We start from the raw sequence: 17,201 nt of genomic DNA, 5'->3' as shown, positions 1-17,201 counted from the left end.
GTAAAGAAACTCAAGTTAAGCCTCGTGTTACAACTAGTATTAAATAATTATACGCACCTTTTAGATGAGAGAATATTAAAAAGGATTATTAAATTTCAAAAATCCTTTGTCACCCAATATATATTATTATGAAGTATATGAATAATTTTTGATCCCTGTATTATTATAGATTTCCGTTTATATATATATATATATATATATATATATCTTATAGAGATAGTGTTGGCAGTTACAAGGCGTTTATAGTTCCACCAACCCGCATTGGAGCAGCGTGGTGGAATATGCTCCAAACCTTCTCCTCAATGGGAGAGGAGGCCTTAGCCCAGCAGTGGGAAATTTACCAGCTGCAAATGTATATATCTTATAGATCTTCCCCTTAAATTTAAGGGGAATATCTATAAGACCGTGGTCAGACCTGCTGTTCTATATGGCGATCCATAGGGAGTGTTGGGCTACAAAAGGGATGACTGAAAGACAACTGCATGTGGCGGAGATGAGAATGTTGAGAGGAATGTGTGGTGTTACGCGAATGGATAGAGTAAGGAATGAGTACATAAGAGGAAGCTTGAAAGTGGCACCGGTAACCGAGATGCTATGTGGAAACTGGCTGTCTTGGTATGGGCACGTTAAGCGGAGGCATGAGGACCATGTTGCGAGGAATGTCTTGAGCGCGGATGAGGATGGATATAAAGGTAGGGGACGACCAAAGAAACAATGGATGGATTGTGTGAAAGACGATATGGTTAGAAATAACGTTACTTGTGAGATGAAGTCAGACAGAGAAGTATGGAAGAAGAAGACATGCTGTGCCCTAAATAAATTGGGATAGGAGTATGATGATGTAAATAAAGTTATTTTTTATTCTTCACACATGGCCACCCTTACTTTATAACTGAATCTACGGGATCGACTTCGCTAGAATTTTTGCCAAAAGCCACTGCGCTCGCCAATCGTCAACTAGTAGTTGATTACGACATACTTGTATACCTACTTTATCCCGTTTACAGAACTGTACATTTAACATACGTAACCATTAATCATTATAGGATAGCATAAGCCCATGGGACGGATAATATTTGCTCCATATACTTTTATTTCGGTCATTTGATAGTTTTATTTGTAAAGTGTTCAGGGAGTTATAAAAATTGATGATATTGTTGATTTTAACGTTGATTGAAAACGTAACAGAGTAAATATTTTTCGGTAAAAAAAAACGATATTTTCTCTAATTTATACCAGCTGTTATTTAACAGTCGTTGTTTGTTAGTTAGTTTAGATCAAATATTTAGTATTATAAATCTCTTTCAGTGTATATATTCCGAAATTGAATCTTTTCGCTCTTGCTACATATTTAATTTTCAGTTGATATTTCAAACACGTCCTTACGTTAAAGACACAACACGTTATTAATTCAGACGCTATCACTCCATTGAGGCAAGAGGACTAAGGAAAAACCGTAACGTTTTATAACATTCTATAAGCTTTCCATCCTGGCTTAACGCGGATAAAATGAATGAATAAAACGCTCTGTTAATTCATAAAAATATTGCATGCAACGCATTTTAATCAAAATATATTTTATTAAAGTAGGCTTTTACAAGCACTTTTGAATCGTCATTTAACAAACTATATAAAGTAAAGCTACCACCGGTTCGGAATGTAGATTCTACCGAGAAGAACCGCCAAGAAACTCAGTAGTTAATCTTTTTCAACATCTACAAAATACAGTCATGTTAGTTAAATACAATTATATATGTATGTTGTATATCCTGCCTGGAAGTCAACAAGCATTAACTCCACGCTTTTTTATCATCTATATAACCTTGTATCGAATAATATTTCTTCTTAACCAATGTATTTTTTACAAATGATTTGAATATAGGAAACGGCGTAAATGCGTTCTTCATTTATTTAAAAGACGTATAGACGGTGGGACGCGACATTACTTTAAACTATGTAGATCATCAAGCATTATCTAAAAAAATATTCGGAATATTTTTTAGAGTAAAATAAAAAAATTAATACAATACCGTCGTAGTGGTTAGAATCAGCATAGAAATGAGGTCGCGTATTAATAGGGGCGCGTAAAATACGTATGAAATATGAAATTCGTGGGTTTAGACTGCTCTTCAAAGGCTTTCTCCAAATCCAAACTTACATCGACTGACGTCTGCTGACATCCGATCATTTCACACAATACAAGCGTAATTAATGAATCGCTTTATAATATTAAAATTGATTGTGTTATTAAGCTCTGTCACTGTGTGGTGGAAGTTATTCAAGTGAGTATTCTGCTCGCTTACGACCTACAACAAAAAAAGAACACGCAGACTTAATAGTATCCACATCGATTTTATAACGCTACTTCACAAGACCGCTTAAAATTGAAGCATTTATTTTTATAATATGTATGATAATGTATATGATTGAATGACTACAAATATGTCTCGGGGCAAAACCTAATAGAGGCAATGCGAAATCATTACTTTTAATTTTTTTCATCTCATCATCATTCTTTTAATCATTATTTTATTTAATCGATGTCCTCTATAGGTCAACTTAAAAAAAAAGAAGCAGGTTATGTATCTTCACCGTTTAATATTTATTTTTGGAGGATATTCCACAAGAGATTAATTTAAGATATATTTGATGAAAAAAGAAACCCCTAAAGATAAATTGGTACAGAGTTCGGCACTTGATTTTGAGCGGCGCAGTCTCACTTAGAGACGCATTAAGAAGGATAACCCATATTAGTCTATACTAATATTATAAATGCGAAAGTGACTCTGTCTGTCTGTAGCGCTTTCACGGCCAAACCATGTAACCGAACTTCATGAAAGTTGGATTGGAATCTTGAACCCCAAGATAACAAACTAACACGCGAGCGTAGCCGCGGGCAACAACTAGTCTTATATTAAAAGATAATAAATTAATTAAATTCCCTTTCTTTCTTTGTCTGAATCTCTTCTTTCTTCTTCTAAATCACTCAATTGATTTGTATATGGTTTTAAAGAGCAAGTTTGTAAATATACTCGTAATTTGTAAATATATTGCGCAAAATTTGACGATGTTTTAAAACATTTTACTTAACACTACCAGAATCCGGACTGAAAATGTTATTAAGATTAACATGTTTTTTTTATCAACGTTTAAATATGTGAAGTGCGTTCTTTTTTTAAAAATACAGTCGTTAAGTGTGTTATTAAAATCCACTAAAAAAAATCTAAACAAACTTAGTCATGATTATAGGACGCACGACATAGATACTGACAGATTATCAGTATTTCGAGTAGTGCTTATCAGTTCGGACTCGGGGGAGTATCGACTAGTATCGACTAGTAGTAGGTTAGATATCACGAAAAAGACATGTTACAATCAATATGGCGCTTTATATCCAAGAATTTCTCTCGAATAATAATTTTAGTCATCTTAATCTATATTATGATGTTATTTTACATTTACAATTCGAAGCTCTATACATTACGATCAGAGAGAAAGAACATTCCGTACCTGAGTCATAAAGACATGAAATACATTCTGCAATGGACGAGGAGATTCAGCGCGCCGTTCGACTTCATGGGCGAAGGGAATACCGCGTTTGTGAGGAACAAGTGTAAGTTTACGAATTGCTTTGTGACAGATAACAGCTGGCACTTCTTGAACCTTTCGGATTTCGACGCGATCGCGTTCAATGGCCGGGACGTGATTCATCTCTGGCCGTTTCAAATGCCGCAGGATCGAACGCCGAAACAGAAATATATTTTCGGTGCAATGGAATCGCCGGATAATTTCCCAGCATGCGATGAAAACCTTGACGGTTTTTTTAACTGGACATGGACATACAAGCTCGATTCCGACTTTCGTTGGGGATACATAACAATTTACGATTTGAACGGCAACGTGGTCGGTCCAGCTATCGATATGAAATGGAAGAAAGATATGGAGCCGATCAGTGAAGATTTCAAAGTGAAATTGTCGAGTAAATCGAAGGCTGCTGCGTGGTTCGTTTCGCATTGTTCCACTAAAAGTAGAAGAGAGTTTTTCGTTAAGGAAGTTCAAGAGGAATTAAAATCATACGGATGGACTGTCGATGTGTTTGGTTCATGCGGTCAGTTCCAATGTCCTCGATCGAATAAGAACTTGTGTTTCGAAATGATCGAAAATGATTATTATTTTTATTTTTCGTTGGAAAATTCTTTATCGGAGGACTATGTGACGGAAAAGCTTTTGACTGCTTTACAATATTCTGCAATTCCTGTCGTTTACGGTGCTGCTAATTATTCCAGGTAATATTTTTATACTTATTTAATGAAGTCATAAGTTTATTATTTTTTATTTCTTGGTTATCACTTTGCTTAAGATAACACGCTATTCAAGTGGTGCTCTTAAGATCATATTAGTTTGAGTAATAAAATATATTTACAGTAATATTATTAACGCGAAAGTAACTTCTATCTGTTACCTTTACACCCTTAAAGCGCTAAATAGAATTCGATGAAATTTGGTACGGAGATAGTTTGAAGGTAAAGACATCATAAGAAGAGAAGTTCAGCTAGTATCTATATAATAACATAACAACAAAAATAACAACGAATGGCAATTAAAAATATAAACCTAAAACATCAATTGTGACGCTGTCTGGTGGTATAAACAGGCACGTCTTAGTGACTCAATATAAATAATGGTCATATACACAAAAATCACGAACAACACATGTGTGTGTTCTGTTATGCAACTATTGAGTTGAAAAATGTGGTTTTTTTTAAACGAGGTCTTTTATGTGGCTAGCAGTAGAGTGAGCTGGCTAACGCCACGTAATTACAAAGCGTTATGCTCCTTCTACCTACTGGCGACCCTCTCTTCCTTGGTTTATCTTTAACAATTTAATTTCCTGTCATTAAATTATTCTCAAACGTTGCTAATTACTTAATTTTATTTGTTATTTAATACATAATAAATAGCTATGGCAACTTAATTCAAACCGAGTCTCTCTTGACACACCTCTGTTTTTATCCAGCTTTCGGACGTCCAAAACATATAGATTTAATGAAAAACAAAGAATACTTCATCATAGTATTAATTGCATTTGCACAATTATGGTAGCAATTATGAAATCTATAACACGCTCCAACCACAAGAGGACAAAACCAAATAAACAACATTTGATATCGAACTGAAGCGATATCATTGGTCGAGAACTGGAATAATCTATGATATTCATTATGGTTTTACGAAAAAAATAACGAAGCTTTTATCGAAACTTTGATTGTAAAATTAAAGTGGATATATTAAAGTGTTTTTAAATAAAGTTATATTAATCATGAACTGTTAATAGTGTACCTACAATATAGCTGAGCTATTAGCAACGGCATGGAATACGTAAATCTAAAATTTGTTCATCTTTCTTCATTTGTCGATTGGAATTGCCAAGAATCCTATCGTATCCAAGCTATGACGTAGTATAATTTAGTATTAGTGGGTATCGGTCCCTTATCGTAGATGTAGCTCAAAGAAAGAGGAGAAATTTATATAAACAACATTGACTTTGTATTGACTAGACATTGCAGTTTAATTAATGACATTATCGTTTAACTATTTTTTTAAGAATAAAGAAACAGGAACGAATGAGGCGTTTGTAATCAGCGATAAATATATCCAGTCTTACTCTTATAATATGAATATGTAAATATAATATTAACAATTATAAAAAAATAACAATTATTTTCACATTTTGTTTTTTTATTGTACAGAGAACTTAGTCTAAGAGCCAGTGATCGGCAGACTTACGGTATAGTAGCAAGCTCCATATTACTGTCAGGTATACTGCTTCACCTGCTGTTGGGGAAATGAAGGTTCACTATTCCCATCGAGGGTTCCTTTGTATATTTTTTCTAATATATTTTAAGATATCAAAATGGCAGACATAGACAGACGGAAATACTTACATATTTACAAGATACGAGTGATAAGTTACATTTAAGTCAATAATTTAGTACATATCGATTACTTGGTTGTTAAGTTTTGTAATTGGTATATTTAAGCGATAGACAATAATATTTATGTATTTTCACTCAAATCAATCAATCAAAATATACTTTATTCAAGTAGGCTTTTGAATCGTCATTTAATAAACTATACTAAGTGAAGCTACCACCGGTTCGGAATGTTGATTCTACCGAGAAGAACCGGCAAGAAACTCAGTAGTTACTCTTTTTCAACATTAAATATACAGTCATGTTAGTTAAACTTGAGCTTGAAGGATGAGTGAGCCAGCGTAACTATAACAAGGGACATCATATTTTGGTTCCCGAGATTGGTGCCGCGTTAGCAGTACAAGGAATGGTAAATTATTTTTACAGTGTCAAGTGATACTTACCACCAGGACGGTCTTTGGCAATATGTCTAGCTACTTCAAACAAATTAAAAAAAATTGTTCAAAGTTTAAAAAAAACTCTTGTACACTAAACTGTTTTATGTTGTAGGTCTGCTGCTCTGATAAAAAACTTTTTAATTAAAACATTATTCCGTTAAACTTTTAAATGGAAACAGAAACTCCCTTTGCAAAATAACTTTAACCGTCTTTTTTATTGTAAAAAAACATTTAAATTTATATTTAGAGCCAATATTTTACTTGGTAGCAGCAGTAGTTTGATAGAGCTTTACGGTTGTCATATATTCTTCCGCCAAACAGCCATACTTCGTATTGTTGTGTTCCGGTTTGAAAAGTGAGTAAGGCTGTGTACCTTCAATCACAAGGGACATAATATCTTAACCCCCAAGGTTGGCGGTACATTGGTGATGTGAGAAAAGGTTAATATTTTATTCTACGCCAAGTTTTATAGGAGTGGTAACCAGCAGGTGCCCCATATGCCCGACCTCTTATCAATGCTTTTAAAAATACTTATTACAAAAATCGTATTTATCAATTGTTATAACTACGATATGGGTGCTGCAGCGCCATCTTGCGGAAAATAACAACAAAGTAGATAGTATAAACTTTCTTCGTGAAAAAATACGAGTATTTGCTAATTTGAATGACAAACAGTCAAACGATATTGAAAATACCAACATACATATGTATAAATATATGTATATTTTTTTTAATTATTTGCTGCTACATTTGTATTTTCCTAAGATATATTGTCCGTACCCTTGGTGTGTCTTATTTTATTTAAGTTTGGAGATTTTTATTTCTGTCTGTATGCAAAGAAATCATATATATTCCATAAAATGTTATGGTATAGATTACAATAAATAAAACGCGCTATTGAAATTTAAAATCTGATTTTCAGTCTTATCTACTTATATATGTTGCGTCAAATTTGATTATTGAAATAGGAGAAAGTGCTTCTCATACTTATATAAACAAACATTACAAGCAAAATAATACCTTTTTAAAAAATATTTGCAAGAACGTTAATATGGTAGGAAAACATCTTCTTAAACGCAGGTAATATGATTTTAAACTTCAATAACTAATTGTGAATATATTTTAATATATGCTGTATTACGATTTTCTGTTTCATATTTTTTTTCCTACGAAACTGTTATTAATAAATCTAACTAAATTGCTTGTTATTTTTTTCTAAAAAAATCGACTAAAATTCGAAACAAAACAATTTACCTAGTGCTTAAGTTGCAATTCTGTTAACGGTACCTATTTGAGATTATAATGAACATGGGCCGTGGGTATATCTTAACAAAAACAAAAGTAAAACTTTCAAATTACAATGTAGATTTTTTCTAAATCATAAAATCAGTTTAAAAAAAATACTAGTTAGTACTATACAATGGCATATGTACTGAATTCCAATTATCGTGATTTTCAGACACCAATTTTAATAATTTATTTTAAAATGCTACACTAAAAATTAATAATTATCTTAATACACATTAACATAATACACATAATAAACATAATCCGCCTGTAAATTTCCCACTGCTGGGCTAAGGCCTCCTCTCCCGTTGAGGAGAAGGTATGGAGCATATTCCAACACGCTGCTCCAATGCGGGTCGGTGGAATACACATGTGGCAGAATTTCGTTGAAATTAGGCACATGCAGGTTTCCTCACGATGTTTTCCTTCACCGCCGAGCGCGAGATGAATTATAAACAAATTAAGCACATGTAAATTCAGTGGTGCCTGCCTGGGTTTGAACCCGAAATCATCGGTTAAGATGCACGCGTTCTAACCACTGGGCCATCTCGGCTCTCTATTATTTTATTAACTAGTATCATGTGTGCGTATTTCCAACACAATCGTGTATTCACGCTCATACAACACGTGTATCGTCAACGAAGATTGTTTCAAATGCAGGAAAGCAGCTCTGAGTTTGCACGAGCTTAATAATTTGTCTTTATAATTCATCTCGGCGATATAAGAAAACATGAGAACTCGCATGACAGATTTAATTCTATAATGAAGCCGGAGTGTAAACCATCCATAATTTAACGATTCGACATGTAGATTAAGAAAATAACACAGCATAAACGACTTTACATATAAATATTGCTTTGGGAATAATCAATTGAACAATACTCTTTCTCTCTCTGCCTCTCTCTTCTTTGGAATAAAGATCGAAAGAGATAAAACTATTTTTATCAATATTATTATTTTATTTTTATTGTCCCTAAACAATGTTTATTAGTAAGACCTACATCATCAGTCAAGTACATCCATCATACTCACCATCAGTTTCTGAAAACTGATCAACATTTAATTAACTTACTTGACCGTATCTGAATAGACTATCTGACTGGTTTTCAAAATGCATTTTATATTATTTCAAATAGCCTATCGTTATTGTTTTGTGGTAATTATTTCGGTTAGCTGATGATGATTATACAGTAACTATTTTTAATTCATATTTGTATATATTTAAGCACTTAATGTTGTTAATTTCTAAAATTAATATTTAATTGAATTAAATTTAAACAATTTACTAATCAAGCAAAAATTATTTATCCTTATTTTTTTGTATCATCTAACCGAATAAACGACTAGAACAATTTAAAATAATTTATACCAAAAGACGTAGCTTTGTTGCAAAGGTTTTCGAACAGATACGAATAATAGCAGTTGCTAATAAAACCTCTTCATAAAGCATGACGTCTTATAAATTGTTATCCACAAAGTCCAATTCTAACTGATATGTATACTATTTGACATTAAAAATTTCATTTCAATTATGTTTTATAGTTTTGGCGTAAAATATAGATGAGTTACTTGTAGTTTACGATTAAATGAAATCAAAACAAAACCTGACATAGGTTTCGAAATTCTTAAAAAATCTTTTGAATAAACGCGAAGTTTCGCGGGAGACCCACTAGGAGTTAATGTTAATAAAATGTGCTCGCTGACTGACAATAGTGAATGTGTCTTTTTCACCAAATCGACTCACTCATTCGTTACCAAGATACGTTCACAGACTATTTGAAATGGAATTGTTAAATTAAAATCCGGAAATTAATCAAACAATTCGACATCTCGAAATAGAAACGGAAAAGATTCGACCAGTCCGTTCGTTTTTTTGCTTATGCCATTACAGGATCGCATTTCATGTCTTCGAAACTGATATTGCAAAATCCAATGTTTGAGGCTGCGAATCGCGTTGATTTGTGTATTAAGTATCGATCGATTTATCTCGTTATCATCTAGGCTCATTGTAAAACAGCATAGTAAAAAAACACACTTAAAGTGTGTTTTGTTCAATTGTAGTAACGTATACGTTTCAACAATCGAAAAGTTCACGTTATAACACTGAGTTTGGCGGGGAAGTTGAGGGCGCACTGTTTGAGTAAGATGACTCACTTCTTTCCTTGTCAATATTTATCGGTGATAAAAAATGACGAATTAAAACTACATAATTTGAAAGTTTTTTTGTGAATCAAACGAGTTATTTAATAACTGTAAAATCAAAAATAGGAACAAGTAAATCTTCAATTCATTATTGTTTATACTTTGATTTATTTAACAAAAATAATTATTTTTCTGTTTGACAGTTCAGTCTTTGACGGTCAATTTGAGCGTAAAATTTAATTCTGCATCTTCAGTTTAGCACTAAATGAGCACTTAAAGTTCTGAAAAATTTGAGTGCGTCTGCCCAATTAACTTCTCCAGCTTAAAAGACGTTATTAGAGTAACTTAGAAGAAAAATGTTAACAAATCATATGTACCTTCTTATATTAACAAAAACCGTAACAAAATCCGTTCAGTGGAGCAAGAAAGGGTTATACCATTTCTAGATTATAGATAAAAATAAAATCGTTCATGAAAATTCAACGAACGAATATAATAAAACCTCTTTATTTAATAGATTTTTTAAATGTATTGCTATTTGTGTATATGCTGCCAATTTCAATATTGAACTCTACACATCCTTTACGAATAACATTCAAAAAACGATGATATTTGTATTTATTAGATATCGTACTCTATAATACATATATACATATATAAATAAATACAAGAGTATTAAATATATAATACGAGACTTTATCGTGATTGAACAACAAGTAAATGAAGTTTTCTCTTTCATTTACTTATGTACTCCCTATCCCATCTCGTCTATTCAGGCGACTTTCCACGAGTAAAATGTCGCGCAACCCAATTTCTGGGGCGTCATTTTAAATTTTACTTAGAATTTCCATTTACTTCATTCAACTCTTTAACATTATTTTGCACTTTGCATTGAAAAAGTATATAATTCTTATTAGCTACTTTTCGCATCAGAACCAGGACTAACCAAACGTAGAAGAATATTAATATAAAAAAAAGTTGAATATGATACAAAAAGTGTAATTTATGTGTTAAAAACGATTTTGTAGGTATCGGATTTTTTTTTATAAAATACAATAATTTTTTCAACATATTTCTCTTTTTCATTTTTATGAGCCGAGATGGCCCAGTGGTTAGAACGCGTGCATCTTAACCGATGATTTCGGGTTCAAACCCAGGCAGGCACCACTGAATCTTCATGTGCTTAATTTGTGTTTATAATTCATCTCGTGCTCGGCGGTGAAGGAAAACATCGTGAGGAAACCTGCATGTGTCTAATTTCAACGAAATTCTGCCACATGTGTATTCCACCAACCCGCATTGGAGCAGCGTGTTGGAATATGCTCCATACCTTCTCCTCAACGGGAGAGGAGGCCTTAGCCCAGCAGTGGGAAATTTACAGGCTGATTATGTATGTTATTATATTTCACTAAAAAGTAACAAAAATGTATCTTATCATAATTCTCGTATTACGACGCACAGCCCAGTTATCGCAAAAAACGAAATTCAACCTTTTCTTCAAGATGGCGGCAAACGCACAGAGGAAATTGAGGTCGACAATTTCAAGTTAAGCTTTTCTAAGCTCTCTACAACATATCCAAAATAGGCCTTATCGATTCATTTGCATTTCTCAGCCTGTTTTTTGTCTTTAATGTTTGGACTACAACTAAAAACATAATACTTATGAGTATTTACTTGGAAAGAAACCAATTTATAAGTGAACAATGTATATTTAAAATAATATCATGTAATTACAATTATTTCTTGATTGATTATAATGAATTTTATATATGTAACAATTAAGTTAAAAAACATATTTTACATAATAAATTTATACAGAAATAAGTTCACCTGACTACTTACCAAATAACAAGTTCATAGCAGCGATATATACTAATATATAGACATTTTATTGGCAATATCGGGATTATTGAAGATAAATGGACGTATATTCAAACGATTTTATATTTGAACGATCCACAAATTCAGTAACTTTTTAATTAAACAAATCAATTACACAGATAATTCACAATAGTCATCAATATCGATTCATTAATAAATCATATAAATCACTGAATCTATTACAAAAGAATAAAGATAACTTGGAAATTAGCGATTCGTCGCATACGTGGTGCGCGGGAAATCTTGAATGTAACTGTCGATCCAAGATGGCTGCCGCGCTACCATCGTCGCGACGCTTCACTAAAGCGCCGTTCAACTCCCAGTAACACTCCTTTCCAACCAGTATGAACAAACAAGATGGCGCACCATGCGCCGTCAAATATATTGATAGATGTCAACAGATATACTATTAAATACCAGCTGAACCTATGGCTTAACCCATGCAAAATTTATAAAACACAACCAATATCACACAAACCGTCACCCAAGATTTTACCCCTTCGAGGAGTTAATTAAAAAAAGTAACCCGTGTCCTTCCCAGGGACTCAAACTTTCTCATACCAAAATTAATCTCAATCGATTCAGCGGTTTAAGCTTGACGAGGTAACAGATAGAGTTACTTTCGCTTTTATAATATTAGTATTGATAGTAAAAACTCTTTGGTCTAATGGCTGTACAACAACTGGCATTGTAGAAATCGGATGTGTTTATTTTCCTATACCTATAGCCTACCTATACATAAAGCATGTGAAGCCGTTTGTCCTGCGTTTGAATCCGGTTGTGTGGAATTGACGTTCACACGGAGTGACGAAATATTGAATGTAACTGTATTTGCGTATACACTCTTATTATACATCTCTCTTTTTAATGGCATAATTAATTAGTTTCCGTAACGGAAATAGTAATCAATCAAGGGTACGTGATGTAATGTAACAGATAATTAATAGCCTTGTCCTTAGTATTTTGAAAAAAAAAATGTCATGTGAATAACAAAATAACAAATCTTTTCTGCCTAAGGGTGCTGAACTTTTGAAACTTACAAGTTTTGTTAAAAAGATGTTATGTTTAATTGGCTCTTCAAAAAAATTATCAACAAAAAAGCGGTCGAGGACAACATGACATCGTTGCGGTAGAATCATTTTTATGTGGTTTGTTTAAAAAATATGTTCACCAAAAAAATTGTTTAGTTGAAAGGCCAACTAATTGGCGAACAAGTGAAAACCGGCTACATCATTATAAATGATACACACAATTCAATAAATAAACTACTCATAAACGAACTTACAAAAAAATCCAAGATCTACTATAAAGTAAAATTTTATAGTATACTATATATATATAAAATAACATGTCCTGACCGAACCTTAAAGTTAGGGCCGTGTAATTTGTTGAGTAGTATCGTTTTATTGAGCAGACACGCACTGAGGAATTAATTTTAGAAATTCTATCCCTAAGGGGGTAAAGTAAGGGTTGAAGATTTGTATGGAAGTCAGTCATTTTTTAAGTTATAAAACATGAAACTTTATTTTCGAGATAGTGATTAAAAATTAGTAAATACGGATTTAAGCGTTTCTGCATATTCTACCCCTAATTGGTTGAAATATATTCAACATCCAGTCCAGCAAAGCTGCAGGCAATATCTAATATAATATAGTTATAGGAAATTCGTCCAAAATCTGATTGTTCGAACAAAGATAATATAAGCTAGAGCTATACATAGGAACTAAAAGCAGAAAAGAATTCTTTAAAGGCCGCCGACGTTGATGACGAACTAAAATTAGAATTTAAATATTCAACAAAGTGGGTGTCAAAGAGAATAGAAAATAGACGGGATAACCAATATCGGAAATGTTTGCGTTGTCGAATAGAAATCCATTTAGGATTAACGCGATTTTGATGAATATGATCAACTTTACGAAGACTGAAATTCAAATCACTTAGAATAAATTAAAATCTGATTTATTTAAATATGTCTCCGTGAGGTCAAATAAGATCAATCAGTATTATTAATAATTGGAAATACGTGAGACTTCAGCAATTTTTTTTTTATATTTATACGAGAGACACTTATCCTAAAAATTTAAAGATAATCTGTACCATTTTATTGTAACTTCTGTATGCAGCCTGAGATCTTACACATGGCTGCAAAACATCCATGCAGTAATTTTATGAACCTACTTGAAATTGTAATTGAAAGATTATTTGAATATTGATTTAACAAATATCACACTGCACATTTTTCTTCTCTCCTATTATAATAACACCTTGAGAAAATTAGAATAAATAGTCAATTATTTTAGCGTAAAAAACTATATTTACCGATTAATTCTTAAAGCGTCAATAGCGCAATGGTTTACCTAGCGACTACCTATCTGGGCCACCTAGCCATGTAACAAGTTACAGGAACGATCCTGACCCTTTGGGCTATTGTCGTCCTAACACAAGTGATGAGCTTAAAAGGAGGAGTAAATAGAATATTAGTAATTTCTTAATTAATATGTGGCATTGATGAGATTCTTATTAAAAAAAACTTTTTTACTCGATCTGTTCACCCTCGATGAAAAGTGGCAAAATACTATATGTATCATATAATCATTAATTTATTTTACTTTTTCTGTATAAATTTTTAAGACATACCTTTTATTTTCTCGTCTAATTCATATAAAATGCTTATTAATTGATTAATGACAATGATGATTTACTCTTTCCAGATTTCTCCCTCCGGGCAGCTATCTGGACGGTAGACAGCTGGGCCCAAAGGAGCTGGCTCGTCAGATGAGCGAAATAATTGGAAACCAGTCGATGTACCACGATTACTTTAGATGGAGAAATCATTACGTGTACAGAGAGACTTCTGACAACGATGATATCTGCAAGCTATGTGAGATGATGAACGATGACTCGAAGGTATCCGAAATTAGTGTATGGAAAGATTTTAGAAAATGGTGGAATGGTGCTCGTTACGACTATAATTGCAAAAATTGAACTGAATTTTTGTGATATATTTAAAACATTATTAACTGTACTGAAAGGGGTATGAAACCCCCAAAAGGATGTGTTTCAAATCTGACCTGACTGTTCTATATGTCCGTGAAATTCTGAAAAGTAACGATAATAATATTAGTTTAAATAAATAATTTAAGTAACAAAGTATTATTGAATAATTATCTTTATTAAATTTTAATAAACAATGAGTGAGAGATATTTATTACACTTTGATTAAAACATAATGCCAAACGAGAGGGATGACGGTTTATTGAGTAAATAATCTCAACGAAAACAATAACGACGTATCGAATATAGAATTTCATATAAATAATGATACATAATATTCCAAATTGTCATTTTGTTTCCATGATATTTTTGCTGTGTTGCAAATATATTTAATGTTTTTTAACTATACGATAAATGCATTTAAAAAGCACCTTATCTTTATTTTTATAAGTACAACACTTCAACTTGTACGTGTGTATGACAAAGAATGCCTTTTAAACGGCTAGATCCCCCACTTTAATGTACCCGAAAGGTGTTGCTGCGAACGATCGTATTTTGTGCGTAATCGGAATGGAGAGCTAAACAACTATGAACTTAATTATTAACTTTATACCTTAAAAGTCAGGTCCTAGGCTCCTTCACCTCCTTGTTCTCCAAAGTATTGGAGTCCATTGTAAACTGCCAGCTCCTGCGGTATCTAGAGGAGTATCAGCTGATTAGTGACCGCTGTCGATCAGCCGGTGATCTTCTAGTTTACCTTACTCATAAATGGGCGGAAGCAGTTGAGAGCAAGAGGGAGACATTAGCAGCCAGTCTGGACATAGCGAAGGCCTTTGATCGCGTGTGGCACAAAGCGCTTCTTTCGAAGCTTCCTTCCTATGGGCTTCCCGGGAAATTATGCAATTGGATTACCAGCTTTTTGGCAGATCGGAGCATCAAGGTCGTTGTCGACGGTGCATGCTCCGACCAAAAATTCGTCAATGCTGGTGTTCCACAAGGCTGTGTTCTATCACCCTCTCTGTTTCTTCTGCATATCAATGACTTGTTACAAATCAGGAACATTCACTGCTATGCAGACGACAGTACCATAGACACCTCATACAACGGCCGTGCTAATATTTCTCGGGAAAACGTCGAAGAAAACTGGAACAAACATGTGTCTGAAATCGAGTCTTCGTTAAACAAAGTCTCGAACTGAGGCCGGCTAAACCTAGTCCATTTCAACCGCCAAAAAAACATCATTCGTCGTATCTCCACGATTTGAGAACATTCCGATAGCCGCCACAGCTAGTATCGGAATACTTGGCGTTGATATTTCGAGTCTCGTTCAGTTCCACGGTCAATTGGAAGGCAAAGCCAAATTGGCATCAAAAAACCTCGGTGTGCTCAGCAAGGCAAGACAATATATCACGTCGGCCAATCGCCTAAGACTATACAAGGCGCAAATTCGGCCTCACATGGAGTACTGCTCTCACCTCTGGGCGGGTGCTCCCCAGTACCAGCTCCTTCCATTTGACCGTATCCAACGTAGAGCAGCTCGAATTATCGACGATCAAGCCCTTTCTGATCCGCTCGATCCTTTGGCTCTGCGTAGAGATGTTGGATCACTCTGCATCTACTACCGAATTTTCCACGGGATGTTCCGAGGAATTGTTTGGATTAATCCCGGCACCTGAATTTCACCTTCGGACATCTCGGCAAAATTCTAAATTTCACCCGCACCACCTAGATGTCCGAAAATCCACAACAGCGCGATTCTTAAGGCATTTTCTGCCTCGCACAACCACTCTGTGGAACCAGCTTTTGCCGGCGGTTTTTTCGAACCGTTACGACTTGGGATCAAATAAAACCGTCGTCCCGCGACTGAAACTTTTCTGGTAAATTGCCAACCTAACGGGTTATGAGGTTGAGGTAACATAAAATTCACTTATATACTAATACTAAAACATATCCTGCGCAGTTAGCTAGTCGTCCTTAAGAATTACAGCCATAGCCGAAATCAGTTAGGAGGATTACTTTTGTTTAATTGAACTTGAAAACTAAAGTCGTATAAATTATATTACGTATTTTACCTATTATTATATAATGCTAGCTGAACCCTCGGGTTCAGCCGCGTGAAATTCAGTTTCAGTGACGAAATTGCATCTAGAATCCAGTTTTATATACATTCCTTTATCACCAACATCGAATAATATCCCTCGCTCGAAGGATGAAAAAAAATATCAATATATACAAATTTCTTCACATCGATTGAGTTTTCTAGCCGTTGAAGCCGAACAAACCGATAGACAGAGTTCATAATATACCTAGAAGTGGTCAATTCATTAATGTAACATCTGCTGTTCATGTTCAAAATATCTATTAAAGTTTTTACAACAGAACTTTGATATAACTGCATGTAATACTGAAAAATTTTAACTACAAATTGAAGCGATTTCGCAGTTCAAGTCGCTTATTTTAAAGTTACGAAACATTGGAATGTGATACAGCAACGAATAGCCTTGACAAGTGAATGAATGAATGAAAT

General features: G+C 33.7%; 1 protein-coding gene across 1 annotated transcript; it reads left to right on the top strand.

The window, feature by feature from the left end:
* The first annotated feature begins 3,230 nt into the window (after window positions 1–3,230).
* On the top strand, window positions 3,231–15,067 carry LOC113402216 (alpha-(1,3)-fucosyltransferase C-like). The gene is made up of 2 exons (XM_026642405.2): window positions 3,231–4,286; window positions 14,392–15,067. Exons 1-2 carry the CDS (start codon window positions 3,367–3,369, stop codon window positions 14,663–14,665), a joined length of 1,194 nt encoding a protein of 397 aa, XP_026498190.2. The 5' UTR covers window positions 3,231–3,366; the 3' UTR covers window positions 14,666–15,067.
* The last annotated feature ends 2,134 nt before the right edge of the window (window positions 15,068–17,201 follow it).

This window comes from Vanessa tameamea, chromosome 14 (assembly GCF_037043105.1).
Source record: "Vanessa tameamea isolate UH-Manoa-2023 chromosome 14, ilVanTame1 primary haplotype, whole genome shotgun sequence".
Classification (NCBI taxonomy): Eukaryota; Metazoa; Arthropoda; class Insecta; order Lepidoptera; family Nymphalidae; genus Vanessa; species Vanessa tameamea.
Note: the sequence above shows the minus strand (reverse complement) of the source record. Positions and strands in the feature narration are given on the sequence as shown.